This window comes from Spea bombifrons, chromosome 5 (assembly GCF_027358695.1).
Source record: "Spea bombifrons isolate aSpeBom1 chromosome 5, aSpeBom1.2.pri, whole genome shotgun sequence".
In the NCBI taxonomy this organism is placed as follows: Eukaryota; Metazoa; Chordata; class Amphibia; order Anura; family Pelobatidae; genus Spea; species Spea bombifrons.
In genome coordinates, this window is record NC_071091.1 from 82,199,424 (window position 1) to 82,216,771 (window position 17,348).

Genomic DNA, 17,348 nt, shown 5'->3' on the forward strand with positions numbered 1-17,348 from the left:
AATGGAACTTCCCCCTTAAAAACATAATATCAAATAAAAATACACATTTTAACCTTTCCACAGTTTCTGCTGCTACGTTTAGTTATTGACTTATCCCATATATGAGAGTTCCCTGTAAAAGTATTGTTCCACCAAATTTAACATATTTGAAGCATCATTCTCATTGTATTGTTGGATGTCCAGACCCTTCCGAGAAATAATTATTTGGTCATGTAAAATGTTGTCTTCTTTATATAGTTTACAGGGAACACCTATTATGTGACACAAAAACAGAAGCCGTGTAAAAGATACAGTCAGGGTGTAAATACTGCCAGAATTGACACTGGATACCTTGGTGCAAAATGAAAAGTAACCGTTTCTAGTGGTGGCCCAAAGTATATAAAGCAAGGAGGGCCAGTGGGCAATTTCTCCAATCCCTCGTTGCCAGTCCATCCCTAGAAGTGCCCACCTCTTGGCCTGTAACACGTATGCCCACAAGACTCCATGAAGATATAGGGTATAGGAACCTCTTTCAAAATTCTAAGTGGGTACCATAAAAACATATAGTTTGCTATATGTTTTGTAAAAGTGTTATTTTTGAATTAATATCAAGACATTTCTTTAATCTTTTTTTTTTTATTTGTGAAATTAAAATGTATTTGGCTTGTGCAAATTAAAAGGAATAGAATAAAAAACACCCACAATAATGCCAGGCAATTACGTAAAAAATCATTTGAATAATGGAGTTATTATTTACCTTACATTTATTAGCGTTTCATTGTCTCTTTTATTCCTCTGTCTTGTTGTATGTCACTGTGCATCCCTCCTTCACATCCTTACCTTTCCATCTAATTGTGAAATCATGCGTGCATGGATGGTGTTTTAATCTTGAATGCAAGTTTTCAAAGCAGTCAGATTGAGTGTATTGCCTTTGTGCTTAATGTGCCAGTGAAATGTCTGCTCCGGTTCCCAACCTGTTGAAGGTCAGTAGTTATGCCGCAGTTTCCTTATCGAGAGCTCTAGAAGCACGCATGTCTCTGCCCTTTGATTCCTTAACGGATCTAAAGGCAGATCTATAATTATTTGCATTATAACTAAACAGGGGACTAAGTGTATGATGTAGGCAAGGAACTCAAACCATTCTTTTCTCTTTTGATTTTTAGAAATAAATAAAAGCTACTTTTTAGTGTTTGGCAGCTATGAGCATATCCTGGTGTTCTACAGTCTTAAAAGTCACTATATACATTTGTGTAATACAGTAAATGTCTCAGTTACATAAGCAGCTATCAACACATAAAAAGCCACATAAAAAGACTTGGTAAAGCCCTGACATTTAGCCATGCCTATAATAACGCCCTCTGTTTAGGATGACACATATCATTCCTGGACCATTAATGGTTCAGGAATAAACTAAATGAAATGCATTAAATATATGTGCAAGTTTGAGTGAATATTCAGGTGTATGTGTGAGGTTGAGTATGTCACTTTACAGTTCATGTTCTGAACTGTAAAAAGTCTAAAAAATGCAAATACCTCGCAAAGTGTGAGTACTTAAATATGTGCACTTTGCATGGCCATACATAAATGCATAGAGCGAGATAGGCAGATCAGTGCAGATGCACATTAAACTCGGACATTTGCCAGTCCCTAAATCCCAAATAAGTATCTGGTCACCATAGTTCAATCACACAACTAAAATAAAGCCCGACCCCATGTATCAATGCTAGCTGAAGAAATGGGGCCCCATCTATAATCAATACATGTAAGGAACTGGAGATCTGTGCTTACTCAGGTCCTGATTTCTGGTGTTAGAGATATGGGGAGATCATGGAGATGGGGAGTAACGGCTATCACCTAATAATTAATAGGAATCCTCAGCTCCTGTTACTCATATCTGGGAAATTCCCAGAGTAGGTTACCTAGAATTGGTATCCAACATCTGACTCTTCTGATCATATTATACATAACGGACAGTTTGCTGTAAGAGGAGTTAGTATAATTTAACTATATATTATTGAAAAACATAAAACAACAAGCCATGGGCAAATAACTTAAATGGCTTTAAGGAATGAGTAATGCAATACTCGACACTCAGAAAAAGCCACAAATATGTATTATGACATTTTAAAATGAACTGCTAAAAGAATTTAAAAAATTTAATGAGGAAATATGTGAAATATTTTTTAGAATTAATGTAACACTTAACAATATTAAACAAATGATAGTAACTGATCCTTGCAGTACCAGGAGATATAAAAAAAACTAGACATTAAGAAAAAGTCAGTAAAAACATAGAAATACCAAACATTTGTTAAAAAAATATGATTCGGGTTTTACAATTAACACAAGCATAAGTTTTTAAGGAAAACGTAATTCTACCACTTGAAAGATGGTTTATAGAACAAAACATTAAAGAAAAAACTTGAATGATGTTTTATAATGTCCAAGAGACTGTCTGACCCAATTAGGTCACATCTACTTTTGACTTTATTACATCCCTGTACACTTTACAGCCATGCCAATAATAATCACCCCTGGTTACAACAGGATTATCATAACGTAGCGTACATGCCTACAGGATAACCCAAGCCGTGCTGACAGAGCACAGCATGAAGGCTCAATGATCCAAAATGGTAGTAATTGCTTTTCTTGTCTTTATTTTTTCTCAAGCATACCAGGAAAACAATTTTTGTCCACAACAATAATGTAAAAATAAAACATAACTCAGACAAAATGGTTTGTAAACTAGCTTCGTATTCAATGCCTCTATGGCGGCACTTAGCATTTATAAGCATACAATTTGGCATTTGGGCGAAAGTGGATCGCTTGCCAGAAGGACCTTGAGGCGGTATGCCGACGGTAACTTAAAAAAGGGACAATCTAAACTCAGCTATACAGTGGAATGTTTTCACTTCCATGCCTTTGTCTCTTCTAGTTAACAGACTACCTCTGTATATGCCCTCACACAGATCACCATAAAAGCTGTGATAATGGTATTTTAATGAGTACAAATAGGCCACCTCGACTTCCAGCTTTACTTTTGATGTGAATAAAGTGAAATAAATTTTTAATTAACTGTCCTGAGATCACACAGGCATTAGGAACATACTTTAATGGTTGTTCTTGAAAGGTGTGCTTTTCAGATATCACCTTACCTTGGAACAAGGTCATGTGTGATAATATTTTCTTGCCAGATTAGAAGTACTGGACGCCGTATGTTCCTCAGTGGCACAGTGGAGGTCTGACAAGATCTAGCCAGGGGGGTAAGTTCAGCCAAATGGCCATAAATAAAGCAGCCCAAGAACAATTGGTAGCCAACATACTTAAAGTGAACTGTTCTAAACACAGAGCAGTACAGGAATGCACAGAAAACCCACATACAAAGCAAATAATGAATCTAGTTATATGTGATACTGCAAGTAAAACACAAAAAACTCAGGTAGTGGCTACAATTAGAGCATCCATGGGGTAATTGCCATAATTTGGAACTCCAGCTTCAATCTCCGGCCAGGGGAGCTGCGATTACCTACGTGCTTACTCCCATTCACTATTGCCTACTCCTTGTCTACTCCCCACCCACTCCCTGCCCATAAGAATATAACAGGGGACACGAGGTCCTAGGAGACATCCTTGGAAGGTTCCTAGCCAGGGCAATTGTTGCAGCCCTTTTGCAAGGAGGACTGATTTAATTGGCATAGCTGGTAACATCCCAGAGTAGGCTACCTCTCCAGTACACAGGGCATCGTTCAGGTGGAGGAGCTAGTGGCACATAGGACCCGGGCTAGCCCTAACTAGACTTGAGGGAGTGGACATGACCAAATGCCGCTCCCCTGTCTGGAGATCAAAAAAACTGACGTAGAGTCATGAGGAAGCAGCACAATTTCCAAGATATGGCCATTAGGACGTAACCACTGTGTTTCATCTGAGGCACACGCATCCACAACACCCAGTGTGATCTGATGACATGTAATAGGCACTGGTTTTGCAATGACTCTTGAAATGGATAAAGCATTTGCATGTCTTTATTGCACCTTTTGGAATGGTGTACATTGCAATTCAAAAGTTGTTTATCAAGAGATCTTTTTTAGTGCCTACATAAAAAAACACAAGGTAAGATCTTTTCTGCTTACATGAACCAGCTCCATTATAGAGTAGAAGGATATTGACATTTCAATGATATTTCTGCCACTTCACACTAGAGTCTGTGTCAGATTATCACGGGTGCTCCATGACAAATCAGCTGGTAGCTTTATGAGAAAAGGCCCATCTATCCTCTTGTGGCATACAAACTATATGCTTAATACAGGGGTTTTACGAACAGTAATTCCCATCAGAAGTATTAACAAGCTCATTCCCCAGATCACCGGGCGAGTTGCCTATGACTAAGTGCTGCTAACATGAAGCATGTATGCTGTTTTTTGGTTTTGTTCTCTCCATGTTTTATGTGTGTGTGACAATGAATTAATAAAGACTCTGTATTGTTGTTTTCAATTATTATTGTGAGTAAAGTGTAGTGTCTTCCCCCAGTTTGTAACAACAATCTTTGTTTGACCCTCTTAAGATCAAATCCGAGTAGCTAGTAAATTCAGTATGGGATACAGAGTCATGAGTAACAGCATGTAAAGATGCAATATTGTTTTATTAGACAGATTAATATGTTGATTTGTATTATATCATGAATTTAATTTGCATAATGAGGACATCCTATAGGCATGGTGAAAAAGGGAAATGATTGCATTGAAATAACAGTTCCACCTCATTTCAATTGCATGGCCAGAAAAAAAATTAGAAAACATAATTATCAAGGATTTGTAGCAGGTTAAATTGAACATCGTTTTGTCTTAGACAATTCCACTTTGCAAATTGTTTCCGCTGAGACAATTTGAAATAAGAGAGATACACATGTTGCAGAAGAGCATGTGAAACATGTATATTAACGCTAACCTGCTATATCTTCTGTTATACAAATTGAAATCACAGTATAATTCAAAAAATGTGAACAAATACACAATCTATAGCTGTTGAAGGACACTGGATTGACTACCGTTTAAAAAGACAATCAACAAAAAAGATTCTAGTATTGATCAGAATAATGAAATACATACATTGACAAACTGTCCATTGTGTGGGTGAGTGTATAAATTGAAAGGTTTGGGAACGTCAGACAGTTTTATAGGAAACTCATAACACGGGTAGAATTGACACCTGTATTTTTTCAATATGGCAGGAAAAATTAACATATTGTCAAATATTATCTGAAATCAGAATCGGCTTTGATCATTGTGTACCTTAAAGTGTATTGATACTAAACATCAGCGTTTTATGTTTTGAGTTTTTGTTTTGCTTTTTTTCAATATACTGCAGGATTTAAGATGTAGGATTGAATATATGGTACTGTGCAAACATTTTAAGCAGGTGTGAAAAAATGCTGTAAAGTAAGAATGCTTCAAAAATAGATATGTTTAAAAAAATCCCTTTCATGTATGCCTTCAAAACAGCATCAATTCTTCTAGGTACACTTGCACACCATTTTTTTGCTTGTTTGATTTTTTTAGGAACTCAGCAGATCAAAATCCTCCCTGATGGTATTGATGGATAATGATATATGATGTATATGATGGATAAGTATCTGTTTGCACTTCTCAGCATTGAGGAGACCATTAACTATGAGCAAATTCCCAACTCCATTTGCAGAAATGCAGCCCCAAACTTGCAAGGAACATCCACCATGCTTCACTGTTGCCGGAAACCACTCTCCCGCCCTTTGGGGAACAAACTGCCTTCTGCTACAGCTAAATACTTCAAATTGTGACTCATCAGTCCAGAGCACCTGCTGCCATTTTCTGCACCCTGTCAATGTATTTTCATTTATAGTTAAGTCACTTTGCCTTCTTTCCATGTCAGGTTTGGCTTTTTTGGCTACTTCTGACCAAACTTCACTAGATGTACCAGGGTCCACCTTGTTAGTGAGGTTGGCTGTTTCAACCTACATGTTAAACTGTTGATCATTAGCACTTGTTTGGTATAATTGTTTTATCGTACACTAAATGCCTACAAGAATTAGTGCTGTTCTGAAGGCAAAGGATGGTCACACCAAATATTGATTACATTTAGATTTTTTTTCTCTGTTCATTTACTTTGCATTTTGTAAAATGACAAAAATAAACTATTAACCTGAATATTTTTGAAAGCATTTACTGTACAGATTTTTTTTTATCATACCTGTCTAAACCTTCTGTGCAGTATCTATACTGTATCTCACACACTCTTATATACACAGCAGGTGAGAAAGTACATCAGCTTAACTTAGACAGCATATGAATTTCTTACTTTGCTTTGTTTGAGGGTCTTTCGTCTGTTCTGCATCTGTATTTCATAATCCTCCTTTCCAGTTTGCACGCGGGAATTGCACAAATCTATTTCATTCTGTAGTTGTATTATTATATCATTCACATCCTGTAGCTTATGTTCCAGTATGTCATAATCTTCCCTATTCAGGGGGAAATATGGAGAAAACTATTGAAAAGTACCTTCATATAAGTGCAAAATCATCAAGATAAATTAGAATGATTCAGGAATGTATGTCAAAACCTAATTATATAGGTAAATTATATAAAAAAAATAAACAAAAGCATGTGTTTATAAATTAAGATTTTAATCAGTTTCTGAAACACCTTCCCTGGTTTTTGGGTATAGAGCTTTTCATAGCAACTCTAAAAGGCGAGTTTGCAAACTCTGAATAAACAGAAGGAAAAAACCCACAGGTGGCAGCATAATAAAAAAAATAATCTTCATTATAATCCAGAATAAAAAAACAACAATGTAGTAATAATAGGAGAGACAAACATTGTTTGTGCAGCAAATAGAAAGTGAACAATTGACATATGAATCATGACCTTCCTCCCCAGACTGGCTACACATGAATTTATTAAGTAGTTCTACTTTGTTTCACCAAGAGGATAGGCTAGCTTTATGCCATAAATGACACAGGATGTGCCAAGGCTTGAAATATAGTATACCGGATGCACCTTAAAACTATAGAACAGTATTAGGTTTTTAAACAAGGATACAAAAGATGTAAACGAAAATGCAAAAGATATAAACAAAAACAGTGAGACATGCAATTTTGGGCAGTACAGAATGCATTCCATGCCAAGGCTGATATCTGCATAAAATGCTATACTTTTCCATCATTAGAAATTGCTTTAGAAGTGCCAAGCGATATAATACTGCTGTTATTGCCTAAATTCATGAACCTTTAATAGAGGAAACATATGTAACTGAACATTTAGCACTGTCCAAAAAATCCTCTGAGAAGATACAGAGGAATAAAGTCTCAGTAATGTCAGGGCAGGAGAATACAGCCTACAAAGCGGTGTAGTGCTGGGAAATGTGTGTTTGTTGTCAATGGGGATGGATGCCATAATCTAGTAACACCCATAATGTACTGAATTTGCTACAGGTGACATGGAGTAACCTTTACCCATAGAACTTCAATAATGAAATGTTCCAATGTTCCAATGTTAGGAATTTTACTGATCACCACATCTGGGATAAGAGGTTTAAATGTAACACTTCTTACTAAACACAGCAATAGAAGCACCATTCACAGCACTGCTGAATGCCAAATCCCTACACTGAAATAATTCTCTACTGTGCCAGATTTGTCTCATTCATAATTTCTATTTTCAGGCAGGCGTATGCCAAGGAGAATGCATGGCACCCATGTGTCTGAAAAACAAGCAAGGACCACACAATAGTGGAACTTCAGCAGCACGGCAGCTTGCACAGATGGATGCTATGAAGACAGGGCTCTGAGCGAGGTAAGAGGGAGGGGAGGGAGAGTTGCACACGCTGCATGGATGATGGGAGATAATGTGTGCAAGTGTATCGGTATTGTGTTAGGGTGAGTGTGTGCATTACTGTATGGGGTTAGCGTGTGTGAGTATATTGTGGTAGCATGAGTTCTTGGCGTATATGTGTATGGGGTTAGCATGGGTGTGTGTGTATTCTACTTTGATGTTGGAATGTTTGGGTGGGTGTTGGTGTATAATGTTAGAGTACCAGTGGTCAGCCTAGGGTTAGTGGTGTGAAGAAGAGGAGGTACAGTGGATATAAAAGGTCTACACGTCCCTGTTAAAATGCCAGGTTCTTGGGATATTAAAGAGACAAACATAAATCATATCAAAACTTGTTCCACCTTTAATGTGACCTAATATGAACAACTCAATTGCAAAACAAATTGAAATCTTTGACGGGAAAAAAAACCTCAGAAAACCTCTTATGGTTGCATAAGTGAGCACACCTTTAAACTACCGTATTTGCTCGATTATAAGACGAGGTTTTTTTTCAGAGCAAATGCAAAGGTTGTCTTCTAATTAGACCTCAAAAAAATGTCTGCTGGGGCCAGGCTGCTTACCGGTGCTTTGGTCCCAAGCAGCGTCTCTTCTATTAGCAGCAGGAAGCTAGCAGAATGTCACATAATTCTGCCTCCCCCTCCTTCCTCTGGGGGCGGGGCCAGAGAAGTTGCTCGCACAGCCGGGCCCCTGCAGAAGTCTGCGAGTGGGAGATCTGCAGTTTAGGTAAGGGGGTGGGGGTTTTGAGCGTGTGTGTGTATGTGTGATTAATGGAATGAATGAGTATTTATGTTTATGAATGAGTGTGTGTGTGATAGCATGGATGTATAAGGGGGGGTGGTAGCATGGCATAGGGAGGCTGTACTCAAACTCCTATCATCCCCAGGTTCCAGCATCTCCATATATATATATCTCCAGACATGCCTTTTAACCCCCTATAAGCCACTCTGGCATATCATGGGGCAGAGTGGCATATAGGAGGGCATAAGACATTTCTGGAGGCAGAGTGGCATATAGAGGGTTAAAAGGCACATCATGGGGCAGAGTGGCAAATAAAGGGGGATTAAGGCATTTCTGGGGGCAGAGTGGCAACCTTGGGGGCAGATGTGCATAACTGGGGGGGGCAGGTTGGCAAATAAAAGGAAATAAAAAAATATATATTTTTCTCAATCATAGCTTTTATTAAATATGAAAAAATTGTTTACATGAATTAATATTTACTAGTAAAACTTTTTTTCCTATAGAGTAGTCTTATATTCAGGCTTTTTGTTTTTTTCCTAAATTAATATTTAGATTTTGGGGGGTCGTCTTATAATCAGGGTCGTCTTATAATCGAGCAAATACGGTAATACTTTGTTGAAGCACCTTTTGATTTTATTACAGCAATCAGTCTTTTTGAGTAGGAGTCTATTAGCATGGCACATCTTGACGTGACGTTATTTGCCCACTCTTCTTTGCAAAAGCGCTCCAAATCTGTCAGATTACAAGGACATCTCCTGTGCACAGCCCTCTTCAGATCACCCCAAAGATGTTCAATTGGATTCAGGTCTGGGCTCTGGCTGGGCCATTCCAAAACGTTAATCTTCTTCTGGTGAAGCCATGTGTTTGTGGATTTGGATGTGTGCTTTGCGTCGTTGTCGTGTTGAAAGGTGAACTTCATCTTCAGCTTCCTAACAGATGCCTGAAGGTTTTTTGCCAAAATTGCCTGGTATTTGGAACTTTTCATAATTCCCTCTACCCTGACTAAGGCCCCGGTTCCAGCTGAAAAAAAACAGCCCCAAAGCATGATGCTGCCACCACCATGCTACCAACCACCGTGGGTATGGTGTTCTTTGAGTGATGTTCAGTGTTGTTTTTGCGCCAAACATACCTTTTGGAATTTTGGCCAAAAAGTTCAACCTTGGTTACATCAGACCATAACACATTTTCCCACGTGCTTTTGGGGGACTTGATGTTTGTTTTTGCAAAAGGCTTCCGTCTTGCCACTCTACCCCATAGCCCATTCATATGAAGAATACGGGAGATTGTTGTCACATGTAGCACACAGCCAGTACTTCCCAGGTGTTCCGTGGTACACCTAATGCTTTACAGCCACAGCCCCAGTTATAAGAGGGTGTGCACACTTATGCAACCAGGTTATTGCAAGATTGTTTTTTTCCCCATCAAAGATTTCAGTTTGTTTTGCAATTTAATTGTTCACGTTATAGGTCACATTAAAGGTGGAAAAAGTTCTGACGTGATTTATGTTTGTCTCATTGTTTAACTTGACAAGAAGCTGGCATTTTAACGGGTGTGTAGACTTTTTATATCCACTGTAGATAGTATGTGTATATCTATATGTATCTTTTGCTGATGTATCATCATAGTAAGTTTGCATGTTAACATGTGTATGTGTTTTAGTTACCATGGAGTATAAATGAAATACTGCATCCAAGCGCTACTAACCCTATGCGCACCCCTGTTTGCTGCCACAAACTGAAGGGGAAAAAAAACATGAAAAACTCTTCCTAAAAGTGTCTCTGTTGATTTTATGTGTTATTTGTTTAATATATTAAAGGGTATAAGTAATGCTTTACTTAAATAACAACAAAATAAAGCCACTTAAACACAGCTAACAGAATGGTACTACTATTACTACAAATTAATTACAATAATAAATTGTATAACTCTACATTCAAACCAAGATGCTGGTTTTATGAAAATAAAATCCAAAATCATGTACCTTAACAGTGCAATTTCTTTTGCTGATGCTTCTTTACCATTTCCAACTATAAGTCCATACTGCACTAAATCACGTGTTGTATTCTTAAAATATTCTATGCGTTCTGTAGTGTAGTTTAGCTTTTCAGAAACCTGGAATAACTGGTCCTGAAAAATCAAAATATGGTCAGATACATCTTTAAAAAAAATGCAAATTAATATTATTTTCTAAATGTTTTGACAGCATAAAAAACCAACATGAAATCAAATCAATGCCCTTATGGTAACAATCCAATACAAGAAAACAGGGAAAATTCCAAACGGCAGAAGAAGTCTAAGATAACCAGAGTCATACAAAATACACTATATGGACAGAAGTATAGGGAAACGTCCTGATCATTACCACAGCAGGGACTTTTTATGACATTGCATTCTAAATAAGACATTAAAATGTAGTTGGTCCAATGTTTGTCGCCATACCAGCTTACAGTCTTCTGGGAAGGCTATCTACAAGATTTTGGGGTGTTTCTTCGGGGAATTTTTGCCCATTCATCAAGTAGAGCATATGTGAGGTGAGGCACTGATGCTGTATGAGAAGGTCTGGCTCGCAATCTCCGTTCCAGTTCATCCCAAAGGGGTTTAATGGGGTTGAGTTCAGGACACAGTCAATTCTTCCACACAATTCATCCAACCATGTCTTTATGGACCTTGCTTTGTGCACTGGGGCACAGTCATGCTGGAATAGAAAATGGCCTTCCCCAAATTGTTCCCACAAAGCTAGAAGCGTAGCATTATCCAAAATAACTTGGCTGAAGCATTAATATTTCCCTTCACTGGAAGTAAGAGGCCTATCCCAAGCCCTGAAAAATAGTCCCACATACCATCAGCCCTCCTCCACCAAACGTTACGGTTGGCACAATGCAGTCAGGCAGGTAACGTTCTCCTGGCATCTGCCGAACCCAGACTTGCCCATCAGACAGTCAAACAGAAAAGTGTGGTTCGTAACTCCACAGAACATGTTTCCACTGCTCCAGCTTCCAGAGGCGGCATGCTTTACACCGCTTGATCCAACGCTTGGCATTGTACTTGGTGATGGGAGGCTTGCATGCAGCTGCGCGGCAAACTGTGCTGATATTAATGCCAGTGGAAGTTTTGGAACTCTTCAGCTATGGAATCAGCAGAGCGCTGGCAACTTTTACATGCCACGAGCCTCAGCACTCGGTGACTGAGTCGATTGAGGAGAACAGGACACTATATAGCACAAACAGAGGTACAGGAGATTTCCCAAAGGATAAGGCTTAGTGGCGGCTTTATGGAACGTTTGGATGTGGTGACGCACGCTGTTGTAGTAGACACACTCTGATTGCCTTACGTCTTATGTAGTGACACGACTTGGACACATTATTTTTAGTGTATCGTCTTATGCCAACTGTTACACACACATAGTCGACTGTTGAAAGTCCTGTGTCAGTGAATGCTACCACAGTATTGTGTGAGTTGGGTGAACTGGTGAAGGGTTGGAGACAGGGTGGGTTGGGTCCTAACAAGGGACATTTGTGAGGTATGATCAAAAGTCCCAGGTCCCTCTGAATGCACACATAACCAAGCTTGTATGTTTACAGGCACTGGGAGCTAGTTTTCATTTGCTTCTAGTGCTTTTTCCTCCTCAGTCTGATGCAGTTTTACAACAGCGCACGAAGGTGTGTTGAACTATACATCTGCTTTTACATTCATTAAGTTAATGTAAAAAATTAGAACAATTCTTTACCTTTATATAATTTGCATTTTCCAAGGTAGACAGTTTATACTAATTCACTTTCAACATTGAATTCGATTTCAATAACCCACAACAAAGAATAAAAAATACCAGCACTTGGCATTAAAGTGGATTTTTATATGTGAACTCCCTCTCGCGAACCATATTGACATATTAACACCACAGTGTGAAACGGATACAAATAATTCTCTTGTAGCTGCTCCAATATTGTAACTAATAGAGTGGTTGGGATTACCTATCATTTACAAGAAGGTGCCATCTGCTGAGCAAAAGTGTAATAAGCAAGCCATTTCAATTATATGTGAAATCTTTCTCCTTATTGATTTTCTCCATCGTTTTTCTCAAGCCCTCCAGCAATCCACATGAGTTTGGCAAGTGAACAGAACAGCAGTCTCTCCAGTGACCCCAATACCAATTTTGCCTTTTATTTTACCCTCTCTTAAGGCTATGGATCTAATAGACTACGTCAAGCAAGACATGAAAAATACTATATACATCCAAGGCAACTGACTAGAAATGGCAGGTTACTCCTGAGATTCATATATAATATGTTCCAATTTGACTTATACGCATTAAACTCATCACCTGTGTATCACTTAATTGTTGCTCCAAGGTGTTCTTTCTGTGCCCTAGTTGAAGACTTGTTTCTTTGAACTTCTCATCGTATTTCTGCTTTATCAGCTGCATGGTTTTCAGGTCCTACAAATGACTGAAATGTGTAAAAATCGCTTTCGGGAAAGAAACATATATTTCACAATTCCTTAGATAAACTTAAACAAAAAAACTGCATAATCAGACACAGACCCTAAATGAATTTATAACAAAATCATATTATAATTAAAGGCAATGAAATACTATGCATTAATCATGCTTCAGGCACAGGGGGAGAAGGGTGACTGGCATCAGCTTTAGGAAGCTGACAGAGAAAGTAAACCAGGCTTCTTTGTTTAGATGGCACTTAAAGATAGATAGGTGCTCCATCTATTAACATAGGTGGGTACCTCTCTTTCTAATGGGTACCATTCAAATCGTGAAGGGATAGACTATATTAATGGTGCCACAACTACACTGATATAGATGCTGAACGTCCAATTACAATGTATATACCAACCACTTGCTTCATACTACGTGTGATATTTCTCTATAACTCTAAAGATCTGTCTCAAACATTTTTAGCAGTAATATGCTTTATGTTGGAAGGCAATTTTACAAATTATACTGAAAATATTAGAAATAATATAATAGAAATTTGTGCCTTGCCCACCCCATCCAAAGTAACCTAAGGTACGATAACATTTTCTTTTTCACTGTGTAAAAAAGCTACATACAGGTTACATACTTGTGTAAAAAGCACAACTACGTTCTCATAATTCATGTTACTGTTCTGAATTTGCGCCAAGGGCCCATTGGCCTTAATTTTTTATTTCAATACTCATTTCCACTTTTATAGAAAGTCATTTGACTGGTAGCTTAGGACAGAGATCCATGTTCTGCTCCCCACCTCTTTACTTTCTAAGACTAATGATATAGTCATTGTCCCTATTTTACTTCTATATTTTACTAAGGGGTGGGCGTAAAACATTACTCACTGACATTACCAATGAAACAAAGTCCTCTTGAAATAAAACTACATATGAGACATTTCTAACTTTGAAAAGTAGTTAATATTAAGCATACAAAATACCTGGCTAGTACATGATTGCGTTAAGCAACAATCGCAATGTGGTCTATTCATTAAAGGAAGAGTTGGCAGGAAGCCTTGTAGGAGTTGTGGTTTCAGTTCTCCCACTTTACTATTAAAGAGGAAAGGTCACCGATGTAACTGGACATTAGGTAGGGTCAGCCAAGCTGCAGAACATCGCCATATAGTTCCCCACTTAGGGTGTTCTGTTAGACTACAATGTACAAACACTAGTTCATTACTATGGAGCACTTTGATGTAATTATGAACACCATAAAGTCTGAGCTTGTAAGAAAATATGGAAACGGTCGGTTTTTAGCTTAATTTCTAGTATATTTACTGTTTTGAATAAACCTGCAAATACCTAGGAATAGTATAGCATATACTGTGTGTAAGCCCTATCCGTTCTAGCAGTGTGCCGTGTAAACTGCACTAACAAACAGGGATCTGACTGATATAAGACCATACTACAAAACATATCACACGCCACAGCAACAAATGTGTTATATGTAAAATGGAACTTATCAGCCAGGTCATTATGAGCCAGTCCTCGGCTGGTAATTATCTTACAATATGCAGATGACTTCCTGCTAAGCAGACACTAAAGTGATGTATGATTGCCTCAGGGCTAATTTGTTACAGACCAAAGGTGGCAAGGCAGCCACGTCCTTACTCAGCAAGCACATTCGCTTAAAACATGTATTAATTGCCAGCCATTGCACACTGACTCATTAGTAGTGTCTAGTGATATATGGGATGCTCTGCAAACCCCTCCTCACGCCAGAGCCCAAGTCAGGGGGAACTAGAAATGGCTCTATTGTAACAACGCTAACGTGTCATCCCGTTCTCACGTTAGAAAAGCCCACAGCACAAGAGCTGAATGACGTTTTAGATTATTCAGCCTGTTGATGGGAAGATTAACAGATTGATAATTGTATATTCGCCCCCTCTATAGAATCTCTGTTCCTTCACTACGGTATAACCTGAACTTTACAGGGTATAAATCTGTAATACTAAATAAGTAATGTAATAAATACGTAATATATTCACAGAAGTACTAATCATTACAGTGCGCTTTGGGTCTGTTGAGAAATACTAATGAGCACCCGGTGGCCAAAAAATAAAGGGTGCTCAATACAACGAGCCCTGGTTTTAATGGAGGTGAAAAATATGGGTTCTATTCACTAGACAGTGACCACATGTGAGTGGCTATAAATTTGAGTTTCCTACAGAAAACACACAACTTGGACAAAGTGAAAATCCCAAACTCACTAAAGACAACCCGCATGCAATCTGCAGGAGAGTCTAGTAAACGCAACTTGACAGACGCAAGTTGAAACTGAGTTCCAACAAATTACAGCCCAGAGGGTTACTTTTGATTCTGTCATACCCTAAAACAAAAACTATAAAACAAATTTAAATAAAAAAACTAAAAAAAATGGGCAGCAGTTGGCCATTATACGCAATTTGCAAATGTTCACGCTATTTCAGATTTAAAATTGTATGACAATCATAGTAATTGATAAATATTATTAAGCCAATTTTGCCTCCATCAGTGGAAGCACAAGCGCCCCCTGATCAGGAGGGAACAAGAGATTTCCAGTGATGGATTGTGCTGTTGAACACATTGACATTGAATTATATTTATGTCCGCAACAATACAAAATGTACTGAATTTCTCACAATGAAAATAAAAAAAAATCATTTTTAATGACGTGAATTTAAGGTAAAGGCCAATTTACAGGTTCAAAATAAAAGCAACTGTATTGTAATTTGTACCGAGCTGCGGAATATGGTGGCACTACATAAAAAAATAAATACTAATCAACCTATAAAACCTCAGCTTTCCTGGTGGATGTATTAATAACACGTTTATTAATTTAGGCTTCACTTAGAAATAATTGTAAGGGAAAAAGCTTGGATGCTTCACCGAGAAAATATTTATATATTTAAATATAATAAAAACGTATGATATAGATACAAATGTATGAGATTTTTCATAAACCTCCATCATTTTCCGGGATAACCACTATTTTGCGGTTCATTTTTAAGGATCTTCTATATAGTGTTATATACATATTATAAAAGCAGGCTATAAAAGAGATAATAGTCAGTGTCATCTCAAAATGCTTTAAAAACTGGAGATATGACAACTGACAACTTGTGATGACATTTCTGACATTTATTTGATAAACAGTTGCCTACACCTTTAAAAAAAAAGAAAAACGTTAATAAAGAGGAACTATCGATTAAAAGGAAAAGTGTTTTCACTGTTATGACAAGAGGTTCAAGTTTTTGCTTCCTGTATTATATTGATATAACAAGAAGTGCTACAAATAAATCAGCATAATATGATTATATTAATCCATTAAATAATATATTAGGAAATGTCAGATTTTTATTCAGTATAAAATATCTTAATTTGGTTAAAAGTATGTGGCGAGACCCTGCTATCAATGATATATTTCCTTTTTGTATTTGGTCCAGGAGTGGTAATCCCACCTTTCATTTTGCGAGAAGTAAGGGGGGTTGGGAAGCCAGGAGGAACTGTAGCTGTACATTTTAAGTAACTTCTCGGTTCGGCATACGCTAAGGCAGGAATGGGTAGGATGATTTGCGCCAGACTGCAGCTTAAAGGAAACGGTCTAATCTTGTTACAGCTCAATATTAATATAATATAAACTCGCACCTTAATATAGCTAATAAGATTAAAAAAAGACATAAGTCTTTCAAGTACATTGATGCTCAGATACAGTATCTCATGTTTTAAGAAGGTCTCACACCTGTTATCTCCACATTCCTACACGCCACCTAGTGGTGATACCGGGGGTTAAAAAAACAAAACTGCCTTTGTTATCACATTATGTTTTCTCTCTGAACCTTAAGCAGATTCTGTAGTGATATTACAAAGGGGGAAAACACAAATATAGCATTAAAGTTGACTAAATCCAAAATTGATACTAAAATGTACATGTTAAGACATACTGATAAGAAGAGGGCAAGCCTTTTCAAGCTTAAGAACCTCTGTGCTTCATTCACAATACATATAACCTTAGAGGAAGAGTTGTGATTTCAGTTCCCAGACTTCACTATAGATCATGAAAGTCTATCCCCAACTATATTCTGCTGCAGGAAGAGCTTGGCTAGCCCTTTATAATGTATAGTAAAATCAGTAAGATTTATTCAGTTATTATTATTGAGTTATGCTTTATACAGCGTCAGCTCAGCTCTTCTTACTGGAGAAATCAGTGTTGGTCCCTTATAAGAAATAGCGAAATGTGGGAGCTGAAACCACCACCCTCCTGTCAACTCAGCCTTTAGTGGTTAATCCAGATGCACTGCATACAAGGACTTC

At 37.8% G+C, this 17,348-nt stretch overlaps 1 protein-coding gene across 1 annotated transcript in view; it reads right to left on the reverse strand.

Annotated features, from left to right (window-relative positions):
• CCDC178 (coiled-coil domain containing 178) overlaps positions 1 to 17,348 on the reverse strand; it is a 105,451-nt gene that overhangs the window by 57,429 nt on the left and 30,674 nt on the right. Inside the window, exons 14-16 of the mRNA XM_053467459.1 lie at positions 12,898 to 13,011; positions 10,558 to 10,703; positions 6,310 to 6,469 (exon numbers count right to left, since the gene is read on the reverse strand). Of these exons, the coding sequence (XP_053323434.1) occupies positions 6,310 to 6,469; positions 10,558 to 10,703; positions 12,898 to 13,011 (420 nt within the window). The remainder of the gene's footprint in view (positions 1 to 6,309; positions 6,470 to 10,557; positions 10,704 to 12,897; positions 13,012 to 17,348) is intronic.